This window comes from Gopherus evgoodei, chromosome 10 (genome assembly GCF_007399415.2).
Source record: "Gopherus evgoodei ecotype Sinaloan lineage chromosome 10, rGopEvg1_v1.p, whole genome shotgun sequence".
NCBI classification, from domain to species: domain Eukaryota; kingdom Metazoa; phylum Chordata; order Testudines; family Testudinidae; genus Gopherus; species Gopherus evgoodei.
The window spans coordinates 23,092,383-23,113,723 of NC_044331.1; the positions used below are offsets into that span (position 1 = coordinate 23,092,383).

A 21,341-nucleotide genomic window follows, 5' to 3' on the forward strand; every position below is an offset into this window, starting at 1 on the left:
TAGGCCAGGGCACTATTAGCCCCCACGGCTCTGGGACCTGATCCAACACCCGTTGTAATCAATTGAAAGGCTCCCACTGACTTCAGTGGTCATTAGATCACCATCCTCTATGCCAGGGGTAGGCAACCTATGGCATGCGTGCTGAAGGCGGCACGTGAGCTGATTTTCAGTGGCACTCACACTGCCTGAGTCCTAGCCACTGGTCCGGGGGGCTCTGCATTTTAATTTAATTTTAAATGAAGCTTCTGAAACATTTTAAAAACCTTATTTACTTTACATACAACAATAGTTTAGTTATATAATATAGACTTATAGAAAGAGACCTTCTAAAAATGTTAAAATGTATTACTGGCACATGACAACTTAAATTAGAGTGAATAAATGAAGACTCAGCACACCACTTCTGAAAGGTTGCCGACCCCTGCTCTATGCAGATGCCCAGCATTGCAGGTTGGGAGGGGAATTCCATCTCGCCCAAACTCTGCCGTGTCTTGGAGATGAGATTTTTACCCTCAGGGTCCCATCCAGCAGTTAAACCTGATTTGGATAAAAACTCCCTTTTGGCTTCAGTGGAGATTTGTCCAGTTTAGGATGGCAGGATCAGCCCATCAAAAGAGTCAAAGTTGCAAATTCGTTAGCAGGCTGAGCTCTCACTTACCTAGGATGGAATGTTTAAACTCACATTAAACATCCTGAAAACAAGAACAGTTGGTTGTTTGACAAAACCCAAGTGAGACGGATACAAACAGCATCGCTGTGGCCCAACTGGTTGGAACTGCAGATGCTTACAAATCCAGATATGTGCATGCACACTTACAGCGAGGGAACGGGTAATGGTCATAATTATGTATGCAAAGCATCACTTAGATAGATCAGCTGACCATTGATTTTGAATGGCAGCTAACTGGACAGTTGCCTATGCAGCAATTGTGTACACAGAATCAGGGACTGAGCAGTTTTGTAAATTGTGGTCCTTGTAGCGGGGTGACCACCTGCTCTAGCCCTGAAGGGGTTGGAAAAGCCCTGCAGAGGGATGGGGATGGGGAAGGGAGCAAAACCCTGGCTGATTGGTGGAAGTGGCTGCAGCTGGGGCCATGCCCCAAACAGACTAACAGGGCCTTATAAGAAGGACAGGGCAGGCAGAAGCTCAGCACTCACTCTCTCCCTGCTTCTAGAGAGAGAAGGGCCTGGCTGCTAGGGAGCTGAGCAGGATACTGGCAGTGGAGCAGGGCTGGGGAGCTCCAGCCTGGAAAACCCCCAGGCTGTGGGCCTAGTTGATGGCCTAAGACCAGCTAGAGAGAAAGGCAGCAGGTCCAACCCAACCTTGCCTGTGATAAGTGGCGTATACTGCAGTCTGCCCCAGGGAGTGGGGCTAGATGGTGATGCAGTAGCCTTACACTGAGGCGAGGTGGGGTTAGTGGGTGGGGTTAGTGGGTGGGGGTTCCCCTGGGTGGGGAGACCCAGAATGGGGGGTTATTGTCAGGGGGGCAGCAACCCAGAGAAAGGGGCACCGTGCTCCTGGGAGGGACACAGGGGCCAGTGGTAAGGCGGATCACCAGCCTGCAGGGAGTGCTCCAGTATGCTGGAAGAGCTAATTCCCATGGACAACCAGCAGGAGGTGCTGCAGGGGTGAGTCCACTCTCTTACAGTCCTATAATTGCAAACTATGGACCTGATCCTGTCTTCCTTGTGTACCTGAAACTCTGAGGCCTCAGTCAGGCAAAGCAGTAAGCACTCAAGTGGGAGTTTAACATTAAGCCTGGGGATATTCCTCCTGAAGTCAATGGGACTACATATGATAACACTGAGCATGTACAGGATTGTGCCCCAACTAATTTCAGGAGAGTGCAGGATCATGCCCTCTAATGCCTGATCAAGGACAGTATTTGCATTACTCAGCTATTAAAACAACTTTCACTGACCTTCTCATTTAATTAAGAAGTCACAGGGAGAGGAGCAAAAGAATGAGACTCCCATGTTATTAGAGACAACCTACAATTTTTCACGTGAACACTCCACTAAAATTACAGTATACCATGCAAACCTCTGCTTAGAGACTAAGCACAATTGTGAACTTTCCATTAATCACTGTCAAACTGCTTTTCAGACTATGGCTATAACCTTTGGATGCCAATACATGATCACATTGGAATTAAAACTTATCACCATTTTGGTTTTCATTCATCTGCATAGATTGCACTGTAGAAATAATCTTTCAAAAGATGTAGCCTCCCAGTCTTTGTGATGGCTAACTTCAACGGGGAGGGACACAGCATAACCGCCCATCGCCTTTCTTTCTAGATTTGTGCTGGACATTGGGTACTTTTGTCTGACTTGCTTATGCATATCAGACTTTCATTCTCTTGTATGATCCACTGCATCAGGTCTTCCACCTTAGTGCTGAATTGTGATGCGAACATGACATATGGGGACAAATTCAGAGCTGGAGTAACTGGGTACAATTCCATTGACTTCATTGGCGTGCTGCTTAAGTACACCAGAATGCAATCTGGTCCAGGGTCTCCCCCAGCACTCAAAAGGCACAACAGAGCCAATGGGTCAAAAGGAAAGCTTATTACTGTAGTTACCCTCAATTACACTTCCTAATACACTCTGTACCCTACATCCAACGGGGGGACACACAGCAATAATCGTTGAGTAAATTATTTAGAAGGTGATGATTTTTGAGTGGATCCCTCTTACTTTCTAAAGTTTGGGCTGTTCCTAATCCCATGCTCTATACACTGGACAGTATGAAGCTAAAGAAATGTTAAAACAAAAAAACAGCAAGCAAATTAGAAAACATACAGCACTGTATTGAAGTGCCAGTATGCCCTCTAGTGGACAAAGGTAGATACCAACAGGTCTTTGTCAGGTAACAGTGAGGAGGAAATCCCTCCAGTGAGGAGGGTAGGTTCCTGCAGACCCGTGTTGTTATCCCTCTGTTCCGCTGAGCAGTGTGAAGATTTAGTGATATGGTTGAAATGCCCATTAGACATCCAATAAACCCTAATCAATGTGTGAAATGAGCCCCCAGTGTGTGCAGCTGCTGCATTGTGTGTGTGGACTAGCAGGAAATGCTAACTGGCCTACTGGACAGGTACCACTCAGTCATTTCCTAGCTCTGTAGCCTTGTTATCCCATAGCTCTGAACACTGTCTCAGATTCACGTTCTGTGCAGATCGGAACATTGACAGCGTTAACAGTGGGGATAACTTTGTATCTTTGTTCATTTATACAGCACTCACTGGTACAGCTTGACTCGCACTCCAAAGTGCATATGAGTGGGGGCCAGAGCCTGTAGTGATGCACAGGATGCGAGATCTAATTTGCACAGTTTGAAATGTAGCTTTCGGATTCTACATGGTTCAGTATATTGAAAGGGCTTTCAGTACCAGCTGAAATCAGCAAAGACCAGAGAGGCAAATGATCTGTGCAAGTGCTTTAGCCTAATTGCCTTTTCTTGCTCACCAGAGTCTCTCTCTCTCTCTAATGTCAGATTCGATTAAATCAGGCAGATGGCTCTAGGAGGCAGCCAGACCCTCATTAAGGGAGTCCCCGTTGTCCTGCTTTTGTTTGTGCTCATCTGCTTTACTAGAATGGCCAAGCATAGCATGAATATTTTAAAGCATTTCATTGTGGCTTGGATCCTCCCGAGTAACTCTGCTTTAAAAATGCCACTCATGCAGGAATGAGATGGAGGTCGTGTGGGGGTGGTTCTACAGCAGCAAACCCCATGTGTTAGCTCAGTCTCCTCTGTTTCAGCTGTAGTGGATGTTTATCAGTTTCTAAATGGATGTCAGGGTGAAGAAAAAGCCTGTTACAACAGAGTGACTGATTTTTATGCAGAGATACTGGCACTTACTGGAATTGTGTTAATAAAAATACAATTAGAATATTTATATGCATGTTACATTCCCTGTCTCTGCCCCCTCTCCTCCCATCCCCTCCCCAACCAGCAGCAATGAGAGCTGACCATGAGCTGCTTTTTGGACACTAGCCTTCAGAGAGGTTTGCTGCAACATGTCCCTGGGAACAGAATGTGGTGCCCTGGATGCATACAGAGAAATCAAGACACACACAGAGAAGGAAATTGACCAGAGCTACTTTAAATGCTTGGCAGAGTCACATCCCTGCCACTGAAATGCTGGATTCAAGCTACACCAAACATTTTCATGTCAATACAAATTGATTAAAATTTGTTTTTGTTGATCATTACATGAAAAGACAAGGGTGGGGAACTCTTACTGCTGTGAATGGCAGCAGAGGGAGGTGAAGGTCCATGGCTAAATTCAGCTTGCTGCATTCATGCTGCCATGAATTTCACTCACATGGGAAGGATTCTGCACCTTCTGTAGAGCCAAAACTCCCACTTGATTTTACTTTGGTCTGTAATCATTGGTGCTCAGGCCCCATGTGGGACAGAACTTAGCGTCGACAGGAATGAGGGTCAAGGAATCAAGACACATGCTCAGAGATTCTGTGGAAATAGCTTCAATCCTTTTTTTCTTTTTGTAAGTGAAGAATCTTCTGCTGTTTTTATGTTACTCTTTAATATTGAAAAGCCAGAGGAGTGGGATGAGAAGTTGACTCCTAAAACGGAAACTCAGATTGAGAGCATGGGCTCGAATAATCTTTGGCTCCAGTCTTGTAGCCCATTCACAGCCAAAACTCTCACTGACTTCAAAAGGAGCCATGTGGTGAAAAGGATGCAGGATCAAGCACCACTCTCCAAAGAGCCCTTTACCTTTGTGTGAAGGAGCCAAAGGCAGAGAGCAATAATCCTCTGACCTTTATAAACTCTTACACCCAAAGATCTCAAAGCACTTGTCTCACCAATTTCTTCTCACAACTCACTCTCCTTGCAAATAGCAGCACAGAAACAGCTGTCACATTAGCACTGTTCTCTGCCATTAACAAGAGCTCCTCCTGTAATTTCTTGTGAAGTTCATCAAAACACACAGCAGCTGTGCTGTGAGATGACAGACAGCAAGGGAGATGGCAGTGAAAGTAGGGGTGGGAGTAAGGGCAGAAATTAGAAGGTCAGTGAAGATTTTTCATGTCTGTCTCCTCACAGTCTGTGTCTGGGCAAGTGGGTGGGAGTAACATTAATTGGTCAAGGGTAAAACTTGGCCTTCAATTAAAGACGCAGTAAAAGGGTGATGGCAACTGTGCTGAAGCTTGAAGGTGAAGGAGTGTCCCCTTAAGCCCCTTACAGTCACCTAGAGGCATTCAGTGTTTCCCCTGCATCTGTCAACACAGCCCTGCACATGACATGCCCTATGAATTGAGAATCCCGAGCTGGGACACCTCCCCTTTCACTACCTTGGAGAGCTGGGCTGGCAGGTGGGGCTGCCTCTCAAGGCTGGCATGTGTGAAGACCACAAAGAATCCAAAGCAAAGCCCAACTGGTCCAATTCAAAACCAGGGTTACTCAGAATAGAGAGAGGAGATCAGATGACAATGAAATAAACGGTTAGTGACCTATCTAGGTGTATACTGCCAAAGCTTAGGCCAGGTGGGTCCATTTGGGTCTTGGTAGAGACTAGGAACTAGCTTGTGTTTCTAGAGAGCACCTCACTGCTTCCTTCAGACTCATATTCAGCCAGCATGGGGACAATTTCAATTCTCTCCTTTCCGCCTTTCCTCTAGGAGTTTTCTAACACCCCCACAAAGCTCCCACTGCACGCAGCCCTTTCATCTTCTCCCTAAAGCTTATGTTATTGCTGCCATTACAAGCCACTGAGGTATCACCAAGGACACTGAGAGACCTAGGGGTGACTTATGTGACTGCACTGTTCACATGCTCTGACAACAAGTCCTAGTGAGCAGTGCAACCCCCACCCCAGGACTCGCATGGGGATGGGAATGTGCCCTGTACTGGCCCCCTGCTGCCTGCGCTCCGTTCCCCTCCCTCACACAACAGAAAAGCAGCATTTCTGCCTTGCATGCTTGCAAGAGTGGGGAGCAGGAGTTAGATTTGCCTTAATATTTTAAACTGGGGCACCCAAGCTGCACTGGCTGCCTGTCAGGTACCCAAGGGCTGCCCTCATTTTTATTAGACAAGTAAATCTAGCCCGTCATCGCGCTATTGCAGGCAAAATAAAATCTGCTGGTGGTTGAACTGAGGGAGGATCAGTGAATGTTTAGTTATTAACGTCATGTGGGGCGAGGGCTGACCCTGGTTTAACACGAACTCGGAAAGGCTTGTTACAGCTAGCGTGAGTGTGATTTACTCCAGAGATTGAGTAAAAGCTTTGGCTGGAAATCTGAGCCCAAACAGTTGGAAAGTGTTTTTGAGATTTTTTTTTTTCATATTGAGAAAATATCTGTAGCGCTGTACATGCTCTAGTTCAGTCAGAGCTATTTCACTGCTGTAGGGCATTCCTGGAGCAGATTCCTGATCTTGGATCTGATAGCCTTGCGGGCATGCTGCACTCCTCACTGGGCTTTGGCTGGGAGGCTGGAGGGTTTTTCTAACTAGTTATTTATGTAAAGGCAGTCCTTGACATTGTATTGTGTACTGTAAGGTATGGGGTAGACCCCTAGGGCCAGATTTACACAGTCCTTTATTTGCCAAAAGATGCAGATTGGTTTCTAGCAGGATTTACAGAAGCACCTGAAGAGATAAAGTGCCTAACTCCCATTGCCCGTAGAGCATTGAATGAACATTGGAGATGTCTGTACACATTGGCAGAAACCAATATAAATTAATAAGGGCAAAATCTGGCAGGGTGACCACTGAAAGGTCACACTCAGTGGGGACTCATAGGAAATATGTATTCCACCAAAACCTATGGAAAGCCCATTTTGCAGGCTCTCCATAAAATGAGCTATGGAGGGATACTCCAAGGTGAAATATGGCATACTGTATGTTTTTGATATAAGCTCCTGATTTGGCAATAGCAACCGTGTGCTAACAACCACACACGCACATCAGCAATAACCCACATGAGGCTGCTACTGACAGGAGTATCACCACATATAATTGCTGTGAATACAAAGGACTATTTGCTGTATAAAAATATTCTACAGAAGAAAATAATGTCATAGTCGTCACTGTCCATTGACCAGTGAGAGGCTCTATTGCTAATCTGATAAATGATTGATTAATCTTGTAGGGGATCAGAGAGCTGCTGCTTAGATTTTAGAAAGTTCTTTTTGACTTTCTGTTGGATCAGTTTTCATCCCTGCTGAGACGTGTTGGGAAACTTCGATCACTAACACATCTGCAGAAGTCTGCAATGAGAACAACTGAGATTCATTTTAAAATCCCAAAGCCAAGAATGTAAATTGGATTTTAGATCTTGCACAACGCTAAAATGAGGAAAATACATCCATGGCCACCTAACAATCTAGCCACCTTTTAGCTCAGATGAGATTTTGTACCAGCACCTTATTGTAAATTGCACTTTTTTCTTTGAAGCAATACTTACCGCTGTCTTGCATAAACCTACTGTTATCATTCACTACTTAGTTACAAATTATTGGGATCATAAATGCTGAAAATTGAAACTGAGGTTATAGAAAACATTAGTTATGCTTCTACAAATGAGCCCCTCTTTTTCCTGCTTCCTGTTTTTTGTGATATACTTAATCTGGGAGCCATGTCATCTTAAAAAGGTCAGTATCTCACATTTTGGCCTTGGAATAGCTCTCGGGTAACATTTTCAAAAGTGCTTAAGTGGCTAAGGAGCCGATGGCCTATTTTCAAAAGTGACTTAGGTACCTTTTAAAGGTATTTAGGTCCCTAAAGATATAGGATTTTCAAAAGCATCAGACGCTCCCTGACTTAGGCAAGCGTTCCATTCCGGAACGCCTTGTGTAACCTGAATTTTGCATAAGTCGGAAACATATACCCAACCATTACACAAGCGCACACATACAATCCCCCTCCCCCTCCTATTTCTAGCATACTGAACTTTTTCCGTAAGTGCAGATTTGCATGTCAGGTTTGCATAACTCGGGGGGCATCTGTCAAATACATGCCTAATTCCCATTAAAGTTCTGTTACCTGGGAGACAGAATGTGACATTTAAATGATTCTCAAGAGCAAGTGAAAATCGTGAGGGTGAGGAAAGTTGCTTACTCCAAGGTCTGTGGCAATGCATTGACAGCCACTTAGCACAGCTGCAAGTAAACACAGAAAGCCAATTTCCTTATGAAGGTTTATTTATAAAAGTCAAGGTGTTTGGGAGTCACTGCTACATTTCTGGTGATTCCCATTCCCTTGTGTAAAATGCACCATGCTGTGCATATGCAATCATTTATATTCCAGATCAAACATTTTCTTCTTGTGTTTAACACCTACACTTCACGTTCCTTAGTGCACTCTACAACACTCACAAATGTTAGGATATGCACAAGTTGAGTTTCTCAATGAAAAATGTTATAAAAAATACAAACAAAACCCAAACTATCAACATGAGAAGCAATGTGCAAATGAGCCCAGCTACTCCCAGTCTGTGTGTTGTTTAAAAAGGGGACCTCTACTTATGCTCTGTGTCAGAGCTACTGGATTGGGAATATGACCATCTGCTTGGAATTGTACTTAAAAATGACCTAGTCAAATATTAACCCCCTTAATACTAAGAGAGGGGATTTTAACTGGCCATCTGCTTCTGTTTTAAGGTTAATATTTAGACACTGCTAACTGCACTAGATTCGCTATAGCTATAGTGAATACAACCTTATATTTTCATACATTGTTTGTCACTATGTTCACTATAAAATGCTTAAGGCTAGATCATGGCCAGCCCTCATGTGGATGTGCAAGAAGGGGAGGTCCCTTTCTGATTCTTGGGCAGTCACTTGTCGCCACTGCAGTCCCTGTGCCTTCCTGAGGCCAAGGACTATTCCCTGCAAGTGCCCCCTCAGGAGCAAACCCTCCAAAAGAGATAAAAAGGGGTAGAAGGGAGGCTCAGCTATGACCCCAAGCCAGCTGGCAGGCCAGAGAGGGGATGTCATACATTGGAAAGCTCCACTATACACAATGCTTCCCCGATCCCTTTCCTACCCACCCCCAGCATGGGCACCATCTGGCTCTTAATAGGAGAAACTCTGAAGTGCCGGAAGAGTCTCACTCTTAGAAAACAGCTATCTGTGCATGATGCCTGCAGTCATGGCCGATGAAGGGAAGGTGAGACTACCCGCACTTCCCAAAGTCTGTTTCCTTGTTTAGCCCAGCAAGTGGAATGTTACAAACCGTTGCTGACATGAATGTAGCCAGTTCACAATGGCTCTGCTCAAATAGACACGGGGGAGATGCTGCCATACGTCACAAAGCAGCCAGACCAGTCCACCCATTACAGAACTGCTGCATGCAAATACAATGTCATTTACATTTTGAGTGGAGGTTCAGACTATAAACGCTTCATGCTTGCTTGTTCTGAACACACTAGATCCCAGTAAAAAACATAGCTGATTTAAAAAAAATCATTAAAATGTAAAAAAAATATCCAGATGTACTTGGGAATCCCCTGCTCTTCTTATACACCCCCCCCCAAAAAAAAAACCTAAAGAAGGGAATAGGGAAAAGGTGGGAATCAGAACAAATTTCTTTTCAGGCTGAAGATTGTCCATGTCAGAAATCTTTGGCTTTGGGGATAAGGATACCTGAATCAAATTTCTTCCCCTAGACTGGGCCTGATGTTGCAAACCCACAATCATGCAAGAGTAGTTGTGACACATGCAAGTAGCCCCATTGGTTTTAAGGACTGCTCACATAAGGGTATGCACAATCTGGACCATATGAAGGAATTCAGTCTCCCTTTTTTTTAAGACTATGTGGGTCGATATCCATTCTCACAGCAAATCCTGCGTGGGGGTGAGGAAAAACCTCTAGTAATGCCACAAGGTCCTCTCATAGAATTTTTTTCCCATTCTTCCCTTGAGGAGGAGGAGTTTCTAACCCTGCACTGGAGGAGGGAGAGGGCCTTGAAAGCCCCTCAGAACCCTAGATTCCTCAGGGAAGATGGTTGTACTGAGGATACTACTCTTAGGCCCTGATTTAGCAAAGCTCTTATGCTTGTCTGGAATTCAGTAGGACTTAAGCACGTGCTTAAGTGCTTTATACAACCAGGGCTATAGTGCAGAGAACCAGCCCTACCCCACTGCACCCCTCAGGAGCAGTGCTGCCATTGGTCCCACCTATTTTAAAAGAGGCATAGATGACATAGACTAGATGGATAGAGAGTGAATTTATATGGTCTGAAGCAGCACTGATTTGCAGGCAGATTTCTGTTCAGGAATCTGCCAGGTTCAGAGGGGAATATCCCACACACCCTGACTGCTCCCCTGCCTCCATCCCCTCCTAATTTACAGACCCCAGCCCAATGTCTTCTGCAGGCTCAAAGATGTCAGCGCACCATTCGTTCCCTTTCCACAGTCCCCTGGCCAGAACTCTTTTACCAGCACAAATGATGGGAAGTGTGTAGGCCAGAAAGAGGGAAGAGAGGCTAATGTTTCAAGGGTACCGCAGGTTGTTGGCCCCAGTTAAACACCTTAAGCTTTCTGAAAGAATTAGTATAACTAAACCAGTTAATAGCATCCTTCCTTAATTCTTGCATTACATTTAAATATGACCAAAGTGAACCCCTGGCTATTTAACAGACTCAGATGTTGGCAAAGACAATATATATATACACATATATATGGCTAGAAATTAATGTCTGATACTATAAAACTATACACAATACAATGAAATTATATTGCAAACTAAACACTTAACACAATCTTTTCACAATACCCCACTGATTTGTTCTAATGCTGTTGGGTTTAATTCTGCTGCACAAGTATCATCCATGTGTTCAGCAATGTGCAGAATTCTGGGTTAATGCCCTGTTTCAGCAGAGCACTGGAACACGTACTTACGCCCACCCTTATTCAGCAAAGTGCTTAAGCACTGTTGCTAAAGTCCCATTGGAATCAGGCACAGGCTTAAGCACTTTGCTTAACAAAGAATGAGTGTTGAATCAGATGCTAAAAATGTAAACTAGGTGATTGGTACATGTTACTCTTCTAATTGTTGTCCATCTCTAGGTAGAGCTGCTGCCACCCTGGATTAAATATTTTACTCACTCTTTATCTAACTGGTCCCGAGAACAATTCTGTCATTTATACTAATAAATGCACATAAATACCAGAAATTAAAAAACAGTCAACAATATGGTACAAAGCAAAACGAGCACTGCTCAGTATACTGGTTTCCATTAATGAGATTTATCACTGCAAATTTGGCATTCTGTTTTTTGAAAAAAATCCTCAATGGATTAGAAAAATAATGAAGTGACATTGTTAAGGTATTCTAGGTTTGGCAACACTAATTTTTACTTTACATCATGGAATAAGAATACACGTCAGTGTAATATTGATGACGTGATCAGCCTAACTTAAACACATGTAAACAATAGGCTTTGACAATACTTACAAATGCATCCTACATCTGGATCCACAAAGGCAGAACCAGTGGGGATCTGTATAAGTGTAGAGTTCCAACTGCACAGATCTGAAAGCAGGATTGGGGCCTAAGGGCGTGATCCTGCAAACCGGTATTGGCATAAGTAGTCTCTACTCACCTGAGCAGCCCATTGACTTCAATGGAACTACTCTCACAAGTGAGGATTATTCACATGCTTAAGGCATTGCAGGACAAGGTGGTAAAGCCCCATTTTATATAGAGAATCCTTTATCAATGTAAAATGATCGGTTTTTAACAGAGTTTAAAAAAAGGACTATAAAAGATTCAGTGTGATTCCAGCTGAAGCTCAGTAAAACATATTTTAACCTTAGGTTGTGGATATCAGCTTCATATATTCCGATAACACAATTATATTTTCATAAACATTAAACTAAATATGAAAGTTAACAACTTTAATGGTTAAAGGGGACAGTAACGGAAACGAGCAACCTTCATTACAATGATTTTCCAGTGTCTTCCCTTCTGACCAGTGGATGTTGTGAGATTGCCGTTGTGTCGGCTGCATTCAATACCACTTCGCATCCTCCAAGGCATGGCTACTGCCGGTCTGCTTCCACTCGTTTTTTACGAACTATGCCAGTAAAATCAAAAGCCATCTCTCAGCATTAACTTACTAAGTATCCGAGCACACATCTCAATGTGACATTATTTGGGACTAGAAAACTGGGTTATTCGTACTTCCCTTCTCCAGGACCCAGTTAAGGAAAGTGCATAGTACCCTCAACTCTCACTCAAATCAATGGGAGGGTTGGCCCATCAGTATTTTCTAGGACATGGACTGGCAATCTTAGGCATGTGGCCCGCCAAGGAAACCGCTGGCAGGCCAAGCGGGTTTATATACCTGCCGTGTCTGCAGGTTTGGCTGATTGCAGCTCCCACTGGCTGCGGTTTGCCCTCCCAGGCCAAAGGGGGCTGCGGGAAGCAGCGCAGGCTGAGGGACATACTGGCCGCCTTTCCCGCAGCCCCCATTCGCCTAGGACGGCGAACCAAGGCCAGTGGGAGCTGCGATCAGCCAAACCTACAGATGCTGCAGGCAGAAACTGGCCCGGCCCGGCCCGGCCCGCCAGCGGCTTTCCCTGGCAGGCTGTGGGCCAAAGGTTGCCGATCCCTGATCTAGGAGGTACAGGATTGTGTCCAGAGATTTCACAGATTCATAGTTTAAGGCTGAAAGGGGCCTATGTCATCTAGTCTGAGTAACCATGTAACCATAGGCCACAGAATTTCACCCAATTATCCCTGTATTGAGCTCCGAAACTTGAGTTTGGCTAAAGCATATCTTCCAGAAAGGCATCCAATCTTGATATGAAAACTTTAAGTGATGGAAAATCCACCATTCCTCTTGATATTTTGTTCCAATGGTTAAATTTAGGTTATCAGGATGGCTTATATCATTTGTTTTTTTTAAAAGCCATATTTCTCCAACTAAATTGAAACAGGTACTGTGGACTGTGTGGGAGGGCTAGATCCTCCTCACTGGATTCATTTAAGTGTGATGTAGCCAAAAATCAACAGCTGTTCCAATTGCAAGAGTTTCTCTTGTGGGGTTACGAAATAAGTAAAAATTCTGTTGTTCCATATGCTAACACTACATGCAAATATGCATGGTTAAGTCATTTGATGGCTTTGTGAGAAACGTATCTGTATGAAAGAATCAGACATTTTATAATGTACTTTCACATGGTACTGATTACTAACAACAAGGAAAATATCAAATTAGACCCAAAAGGAAACAGTTTAGTCTCAGAATAGATCTCTGGGTTGCATGGGCCATTGGATAATACAGTAAACCTTAATTAACCCACGGATCTGCACTGAAAATGGATTATTTTGGGGGAATGCAGTTTAATGAAGCACGGATCAATGACATTCTACTATTGTGCCCTGAGCAGGACTACTCTGGGTGATGTCTTATCAGGACCACCCAGAGGAGTCAGGAAGCCTGGGGCAAAGCGGGGAAGCTGCGGCGCATGTACTCACCCGGCAGCGGTCCGGGTCTTTGGCGGCATTTTGGCATTGGGGGGGCCCTTCAGTCGTTCTGCGTCTTCGGTAGCACTGAAGTCCCCCCTTTCCCCCCCCCGCCGAAATGCTGGCCGGGGCCTGGGGCAAATTGCCCCACTTGCCCCCTGCTCTGGGCGGCCCTGTGTCTTATTCCCTGCCACACAATGGAGGAGTCTCCTGGCACTCAGCAATGCACTGTAAGAGGGCCTGGGAAGTTCTAACTAGTCCATTGTGCAGGTGGCTCCTTGCCATCCACAGCATTAGCTATTCTGTAATCCTGTTCAGTCTGCACTGAGCCATAAGGCCAGATTAATGCTGTTCATACTAGATAGGCTTTGGTGTTACCAAACTGCACTGAGATGCCATGTTTGTGATACTGGGTTTCTGAAATACAGAACAAAACAGGCAGAGCTGGAAGAATACTTCTCATTGCAGCATGCCAGCAATGACAATGTCTGGCCATGAACTTCCTTTAATGTAAACATGAAAGCTCTTGGCAAAGAGACTGCCTTATTCCAAAGCCTTGCAGTGCAAATGTCCGTCATTTTGCCTCTGCTTCCAGCGTTTTGCTTTTCCAGATATGGTTTTATGAAGTAGTCTATTGTACTAAATAGTCAGTGATAATTTGCCAGTGCAAAAGAGAAAAACTTTCTAGATGCAAACCAGGAGAAGGCAACATTCTAGAGTAACTGTCTAAATGATAAGGTTTACTAAGTCCTTTCTCAGGCAAACACCCATTGACTTCAGTCTGGGTTTGCCTCAGTAAGGACTTAGGAAAAAATGAGCAAATGCATACTTTGGTGCAGATACTTTATTTTTTAGCAATACTTAAACATCCTGTTGAATTCCCATGATATACTTTATTTCCTGAAATTCTAATTGTCCCCAGTAGGATAAAGGCTGGTTAAATCTCTCAGCTGATTAAGGACCTCAGGATCTAGCACTATTTGATTATTTTTTGTTGACAAAGTGTATAAGGAGGGCAGGAGTTGGCCTGCAAGAATTGCTGATGAATGTCTGTAGCATCTTACCTAGATCGTTATTTTTAGTGATAGCTGCAGCTACCCTGGTTCTTGGACCTTGCTTTGTGAACTGGTATCCAAATTTGAGAATCTTGGAGTTCTCCTCAAGCATCTGGGCAATCTCCATCTCTACCACTGTCCCCATCTGCTGCCTCTGTTGGGTGACACACAGTGAAAAGAAAAGGAAACATCTTCTCACAAAAGAGAGAGAAGTGGTTACATTCAGTAATGTGCTACAAACTGGAGAGAGAAACCCATCTCTGGAGAACTTCCTCTGGGCTTTCTTTTTAGCATTGGTCAGTTTTGTTTTCTATTGCTTAGCAGCATGGGCTTAGGAATGAGGTGCAGAAAGTCTGATCCATAGGATTTTGCCTCGCCTCTTTGACAGATCCCAAACCTAAAATATTATAGAAGAACATATGGAACCTACCAGAAACTAAACAAAGTAGGCACCAATTTACTGCCCGCTCCTTACCTGGTTGTCAATTTTGATCTCCGTCAGGGTTTCATTCTCTTTTAGTGCATCAATCAATGCCAGAATGCCAGCCCCAGTGATGAAATTGGATTCTATATTTAGACTCTTCAGGGTCTTGTTCTCTTTTAACATATCTGCAAAAGCCTGAAGAGTCAGGGAAGAGGTGGTATGAGTTTGAAACTCTGAAAGCTTCAAGAATCTGAATTGTGGTTAATACCTAGAAAAGCATTGCAAACAGTTATGGAGGAAGAGTGTATTCCTAGAACAGAACAGGTTATAATGCCACTGTGCACAGTCACAAGAGACATCTGAAAAACGAGCCCCTCTGTAGCAGGGCAGTAACCCCGCTCCTGACGAAAAGGGGTTAAAAGCAGCCCTAAAGAGGGCTGCAGCAGGGAAAGGCTGGGCTGACTGGGGAAGGAGCCACAGCTGGGGCCACGCCCCAATCAGGCCACAGCTGGCCATATAAAAGGGCTGTGAGCCAGGAGCTCAAAAGGAGTCTCTCTCTAGCTGTCTGAGAAAGAAGGACCTTGCTGCCTGGCAGCTGAGATGAGTACCTGAGGTGGAGGAGTGCTGGGGAAGGGCAGAGGGAGCTGGGGAGCTCCAGCCTGAAAAAAACCTAGGCTGCGGGCCTTGAAAAGGGCCTATGAAAGGTACTGGGACTGCAGAGGGGCAGCCCAGAGATAGGCGAAGGCAGCAGGTCCTAACCCCCCTGGCCGTTGACGAGACTACAGTCTGTCCCAGTGAGCGGGGGCTAGATGATGACTGGCAGTAGCCACTGAGGCAAGGTGGGGATAGCGGGTTGGGGGTTCCCCTGGGTAGGGAGACCCAGATTGTGGGTTACTGCTGGGGGCAGAACCCTGATGTAGAGGGCACCGGGGTCTGGGAGAAACATGGGGGGCCAGTGGCAGGTGAGACACTGGCCTGGAGCTCTGGGCTGGAAGAGCTAATTCCCAGGATGACCAGCAGGAGGCGCCGCACCAGTGAGTCATTGTCCTGCCACACTCTCCTAGATACAAATGCAGCCTTAGTGAACAATTCTGTCTTTTCAAGCTGTGTTTCAACTTACAACAGCAACGGGGTCATTGCTTCGAGTGGCTGCGAGGCTGAACTTCTTCACGTGGGTGTTGGTTTCCAAAGCCTTAGCAAATTCTTTCAGCGTTGGAATTGGGATGTTCTACATTAAGACAAAACACAGTAAACATTTTAGCCAATCACATCACCAGACATTTATTTTGATGATTGCTACATTAATTAACACTGCCTCTCTGTACAACTTCTTAGCTATTCCCTTTGCTCTACAAAGCCCATCAAGCCAGAGTACTTGTTACAAGCCACTGTAACTTGCTCAGCTTTGCAGCTGCCCTTGAAGACTGCCCAGTGCCTTGAGCTAGGGCAGAATGCAGCCACCACCTTTTAGGCAAGGCAGGCCAAAGTGAAAATACTGCTCTGCACTGTTTTTCATATTCATTTCCAGGTGCAATGAAAGGTGCTGATTTCTTTGTAAAGTCCTAAACAGTCTGAGAACTGATGATCCTCTAGGTGTCTCTTCTACCATGCACCATCCTGGAAATTAAGGCTGGTGGCAATCTCTTGCTGTCTGTCTCCAGGGTTGAAGCATGGCCATAATATTCTCATTGGCGGGTCCCCATCATCAGCATAAGCTCCCTCTTGCAATCTGACAAAGCCTGAGTTTGGCCCCATGGGCTGGAGTGTAAAATGTATCTGTTAAATCTGGCATTTTAGCTGGGACACAAATTTGCTGCTGGCTGCGAGGAGGTCTATTTATTGGTTGTGGATTTGTTACCGGCAGGTGAGAGTAAGTGCTGAGCTGTGGTACAGCTTTGTGGTTGGACTGTTGGATCATTGGTATTGCTTATTTTTTTTCAAATATATACTCAGGCCCAGAAACAGTGTGACGAGGGGTGAATAACCAATCCATAAACCCTTAGCACAACAGGCACTGGCAGCTTTGGGCATGAGCCTAAGTCTTGACATGGAATTAGACACCTGGAGGTGAGATTGCTACCAAACAAGCTATACTGATAAAGAGGAGGATACAATGAATCAACTCAACATGCCGGTCCTGTTAGAAAATTACTTAGTTTTAAAGCAAGATGAAAGAAGAAAGGGAAAAAAATAATGAGCTGCTATTTGTCACCACCTCTGAGCTCACAGCAAACATTAACAAAGCTTTATCCTATTCCTAGATCCAACCAGCCACTTTAAACTGTGCAGACAAAGGTTACTTCTCCAGCTCAGGGTGGGGGGTGGGGCTTGTTCAGTGTCTGAGCTTCCTAACTTCTTCCTTTTCATCTGTGGACTAACTGAATGAGGCCAACAATTGTGTGGTACCCCCATAAGTGCTGGAACAAGGGGGGCTGCTGCACCCACTTGCTTGAAGTAGTTTCCATCAGATACAGGGTTTACAGTTTGGTTCAATGACTCTCAGCACCCCTGGGTGCCCCATGAGGTATCTTTCTTTACCAGCTGTTAGAGAAATGAAGGCAGAAGGGAATCCTTGCTCAGAGTTCTAATTGGCAGCTAATTCTATGTCAGGTGTTGGTAACCCTTGGAATAACTGGGACAATTCCTTTCTGCCTCTCTTTCTCTCCTGAGTGTCCTGTTCCTCCCAAATATTGTAAATGCAGCAACATGTTGGAAAACAAAACCCCATGCTTCCAAAAAAACGTTGTAAATCTTGTCATCTCAGATGAAACCTCCTGCAGCAAAGAAAATGAAGCCACAACCCCGATCTAAATACCTTTATGTTGTTCAGATTGACTTCAAGGAGGCTAGGGTCATTTGCTTTCATCCTTTGCAAACTTGCTTCCACATTAGTTGGATTAGGTGGCTCCTCGAAAATTGGCTTGACCTTTTCACCTTTGATCACATCTGAAACACAGGATCGAATTAAACATGCATCATCGGAAATAAACTGGCTTTTCCAAACTCTCACTTATGTTTGGGTTGAGGCACGCTGGATGTTGCTGTGGCGAATCTCATGTTTGTGATGAATACTTGTAAGCCGTGGAGCATTGTGGAAGAAGGGTTCTGGATTTCTGACTAGTGTTTCTTTGAGATGCTGATGCTTTTGTGGCCAGTGAAGAATGGTATCACATTCAGTTGCTTCTCCTACTGTTTCTTATTAGTTTGTGCAGCTATACGCAAGAAAGAAAGTGCAGCTAAAGTGCAGAGATGAATAATTATTGAGATACACTTTAGAACACTTTTCCCAGTTTGTGGGGAAGTAGTAGAAAATACTTTTCCCGGGGGGCAACCTTCTAGCAGACCCATTAACACAGCCAGATGAAGGTGACATGAAGTGTATGGTATGACATTCACTGTGCTATATACATTAGAATTAGTGTTATACACCAAATTGTGACCAGCACCGTGCTCTCTCCCATTCTTACGTCTCTCTGTAGGGGTCAGCTACAATACAGTTGGGAGAACAGGCCTTCTCTTTTCTAGTGCCCTTGCAGTGCTCTTACAAATGGTAGGAGCTAGGTAAGGGTGTGGCCACACCTCACTCCCCTCTCCACACTGGCCAGCACAGCTGACTTGGCATGAAGGAGGAGTATACTGCACCTCCTCCAGGCCAGGCATGGTGTAGATCAGGGGTGGGCAAACTTTTTAGCCCGAGGGCCACATCAGTGTTGCAAAACTGTATGGAGGGCCGGGTAGGGAAGGCTGTGCCTCTCCAAACAGCCTGGCCCCTGCCCCCATCCGCCCTTTCCCACTTCCTGCCCCCTCAGAACCCCCGACCCATCCTACACCCCCTGCTCCCTGTCCCCTGATGGCCCCCGGGGCCCCCTGCACTTTATCCAACCTTCCCCCCCTCCGGCTCCCCACTCCCTTACCATGCTGCTCAGAGCAGCAGGAGCTCATAGCTCCGCCGCTCGTCTGGAGCCAGCCACGCCACCTGCGCTGCCCAACAGGAGGGAGGGAACAGAGCGCTGGTGGCGTGGCGTGCTGAGGCTGCGGGGGAGGGGCTGGGGGCTAGCCTTCCCGGCCAGGAGTTCAGGGGCCGGGCAGGATGGTTCCGTGGTCCAGACGTGGCCTGCGGGCCATAGTTTGCCCACCTCTGGTGTAGATGCTGAGCCACTGTGCTTGCTAGGGTGCTGCCAGGAGGAGACTCTGGCTGCAGTGTGCATTCCCTTCCAGCAAATCTAATGAACATCTATTTTCCTTGAAATTAAAACCAAACCCAAATTGTGCCTTTTGGGGTGGACAGTCACCCTTTCATCCTATGAGCTACTTTGGGTTGGACCCTGCCTTTCCTGCAGATCTTTGCCATCTCCTGGAAGTTCTGTCCCCATCATCACAAAGGAGAGCGTATGCAGGCACAGTCAGGTTAGTTCCAGCCCCTTCTGTGCATCTGTCCTTGGGAAGGGAAGCATGTTAGCCTATGGTATGTGACCAGAGTCCTGAGCTGTATTATTAGGGACAAATTCTGTCCTCAGCTTTATGTGCAAAGCTGACCCAGCCATGTGCAGCCAACTCTGAGAGAAGCATGTAGTCTATTGCACAGGATATAAAATAGCAATATTGAAAGGAACCCAGGGTTTATGGTCCTGCCATAAAGCCTGCAAAGGGAGATGCGCTTGTGAATATATTTGGTTATATTCTGAGAAAGTGCCCCTTTCCCTCTAAACACACAGTGCTAACATCAAAGACTAGATGAGGCCCTTTAGTGTCCACCTCCATCTCTGACACTAGCAGCCCATCTATAAATTCAATTAGCTCTTGTAAAATTGCAACATCCGCACATTCTAAATCATAAAACTATCAAAGCATGAAAAGCAGCTCTCTGCTAGCACTGAGATTTATGAAGTCTTTGCATATCCCTGTTCCAAAGCAATACAATTTTTAATGTTGGCAGCCATGTACTATAAAAGAAAATTAATCATTCCAGGAGATGCATAAAAATCATAGCATACAACATAATTAATATCTATAATTCCCCAGCTTATAATTGTGGAGATGAATAATAAGCCTTGCCCACCCGAGCTGCTACAGCCAAGAAAGGAATGCGTTACTGACCACAACTGTGTTTAAACATGGTTATTTTGTAGTGCAGAAAGTCATGTTCTATTCAAGGGGCTTGTGTTGAAACCTGAAAGTTTACATGCAGTTCCATGAGGTGCAATGGGTGACACTCATCCTGGTGCACTGGGACAAGACAAGCCAATGCACCAATTAAATCACACCTAAGCTCTTTGTAGAACTTGTGTTACATACACCTTGAACTGGATTTCACTATATGAGCAGATTCCAACTCTCTTTGCTATAGAGGATGTCCCAGTCCTCTCCCCACAGGACCTCCTAATACCTCCATAAATACTCCAGTGGCAGCCTTCAGAGAGTTCCTGATGTTGGAGATTGCTAATAAAATGCACTTGGAGAATTCACCACCCTTTGGATTCAAACTAAAAATTGCACCAAAACATTTTTGCATATGTAGCAGCACTCTACTAAGCTGAAAGCCAAGGACCAGCCACTGAAGGACTGTTTGTTAAAGATTGTAACCCTGTTCACAAAGTAGACTTTCTACTTTACCATGTCATGAGTAGTAGGCAGTGATTTTCTCCTCCTGTTGTGCTGTCTGCCACTGTCCATGAATTTCATTTTATTTCTTTAACTAGGGAACTGTTTTGTCATGTTAACAATCAGCTCTTGAAATGTGTTCCCCTTTTTTACTGAAAAATTACACTTAGCTAGGAAAAGTTATTGCTTTTGGACCAAGGAACAAAGCGATCTGACAGAGCAACTTTCTGGTGTTAAATTTGTGATTGGCGCATAGTTTAGCAAACCCACGTAGTTGACGTTTTGACCCAATACAACAAAAATAATCTCAAATTTATGTGAATTATCACCATAAGCAGTTGCATGTTCTGGGATAGCCTGCAATTCGCACAGATTCCCACTGGGAAGGATTGCAGAGATATCTCAATCCTGTTCTGTGTACCTCCATGTCCTCCTCTTGGGTAGGGTGACCAGACAGCAAGTGTGAAAAATTGGGACAGTGGGGGTGGGGGGGCGGTAATAGGTGCCTATAGAAGAAAATGCCCCAAATATCGGGACTGTCCTTACAAAATAAAGACATCTGGTCACTCTACTCTTGGGTGATCTCTTCACACACAGAAGGGAGGAGATGAAAAGTCCCTGCTGACAACAACTGCTATTGTCACAGCCCATATTGGAGGGGAGACTTCTTGTGTGGCTACCTTTTCCTATGCACTCAGGCAAAGGCCCATCACAATCTAGCATTGAAATACACAGAGGGATGCAGAATTGGAACCCTGGATCTGAACATCCATGAACTCAGGATGTGCAAAGGCATTGGATCCAAACTTTGCAGCTT

The 21,341-nt window shown here is 45.1% G+C and overlaps 1 protein-coding gene across 3 annotated transcripts in view; it reads right to left on the reverse strand.

Moving 5' to 3' along the window:
- Nucleotides 1-8,173: 8,173 nt before the first annotated feature.
- The window catches only part of LOC115658238 (tropomodulin-2), a 68,917-nt gene continuing 55,749 nt past the window's right edge, over nt 8,174-21,341 (reverse strand). For all 3 annotated transcript variants that reach the window (XM_030576789.1, XM_030576791.1, XM_030576790.1), the window contains 5 exons: nt 17,739-17,869; nt 16,044-16,151; nt 14,975-15,118; nt 14,509-14,653; nt 8,174-12,050 (listed from right to left, as the gene is read on the reverse strand). In XM_030576789.1, coding sequence (XP_030432649.1) covers nt 12,016-12,050; nt 14,509-14,653; nt 14,975-15,118; nt 16,044-16,151; nt 17,739-17,869 — 563 coding nt within the window. In that variant the 3' untranslated portion in view covers nt 8,174-12,015. The remainder of the gene's footprint in view (nt 12,051-14,508; nt 14,654-14,974; nt 15,119-16,043; nt 16,152-17,738; nt 17,870-21,341) is intronic.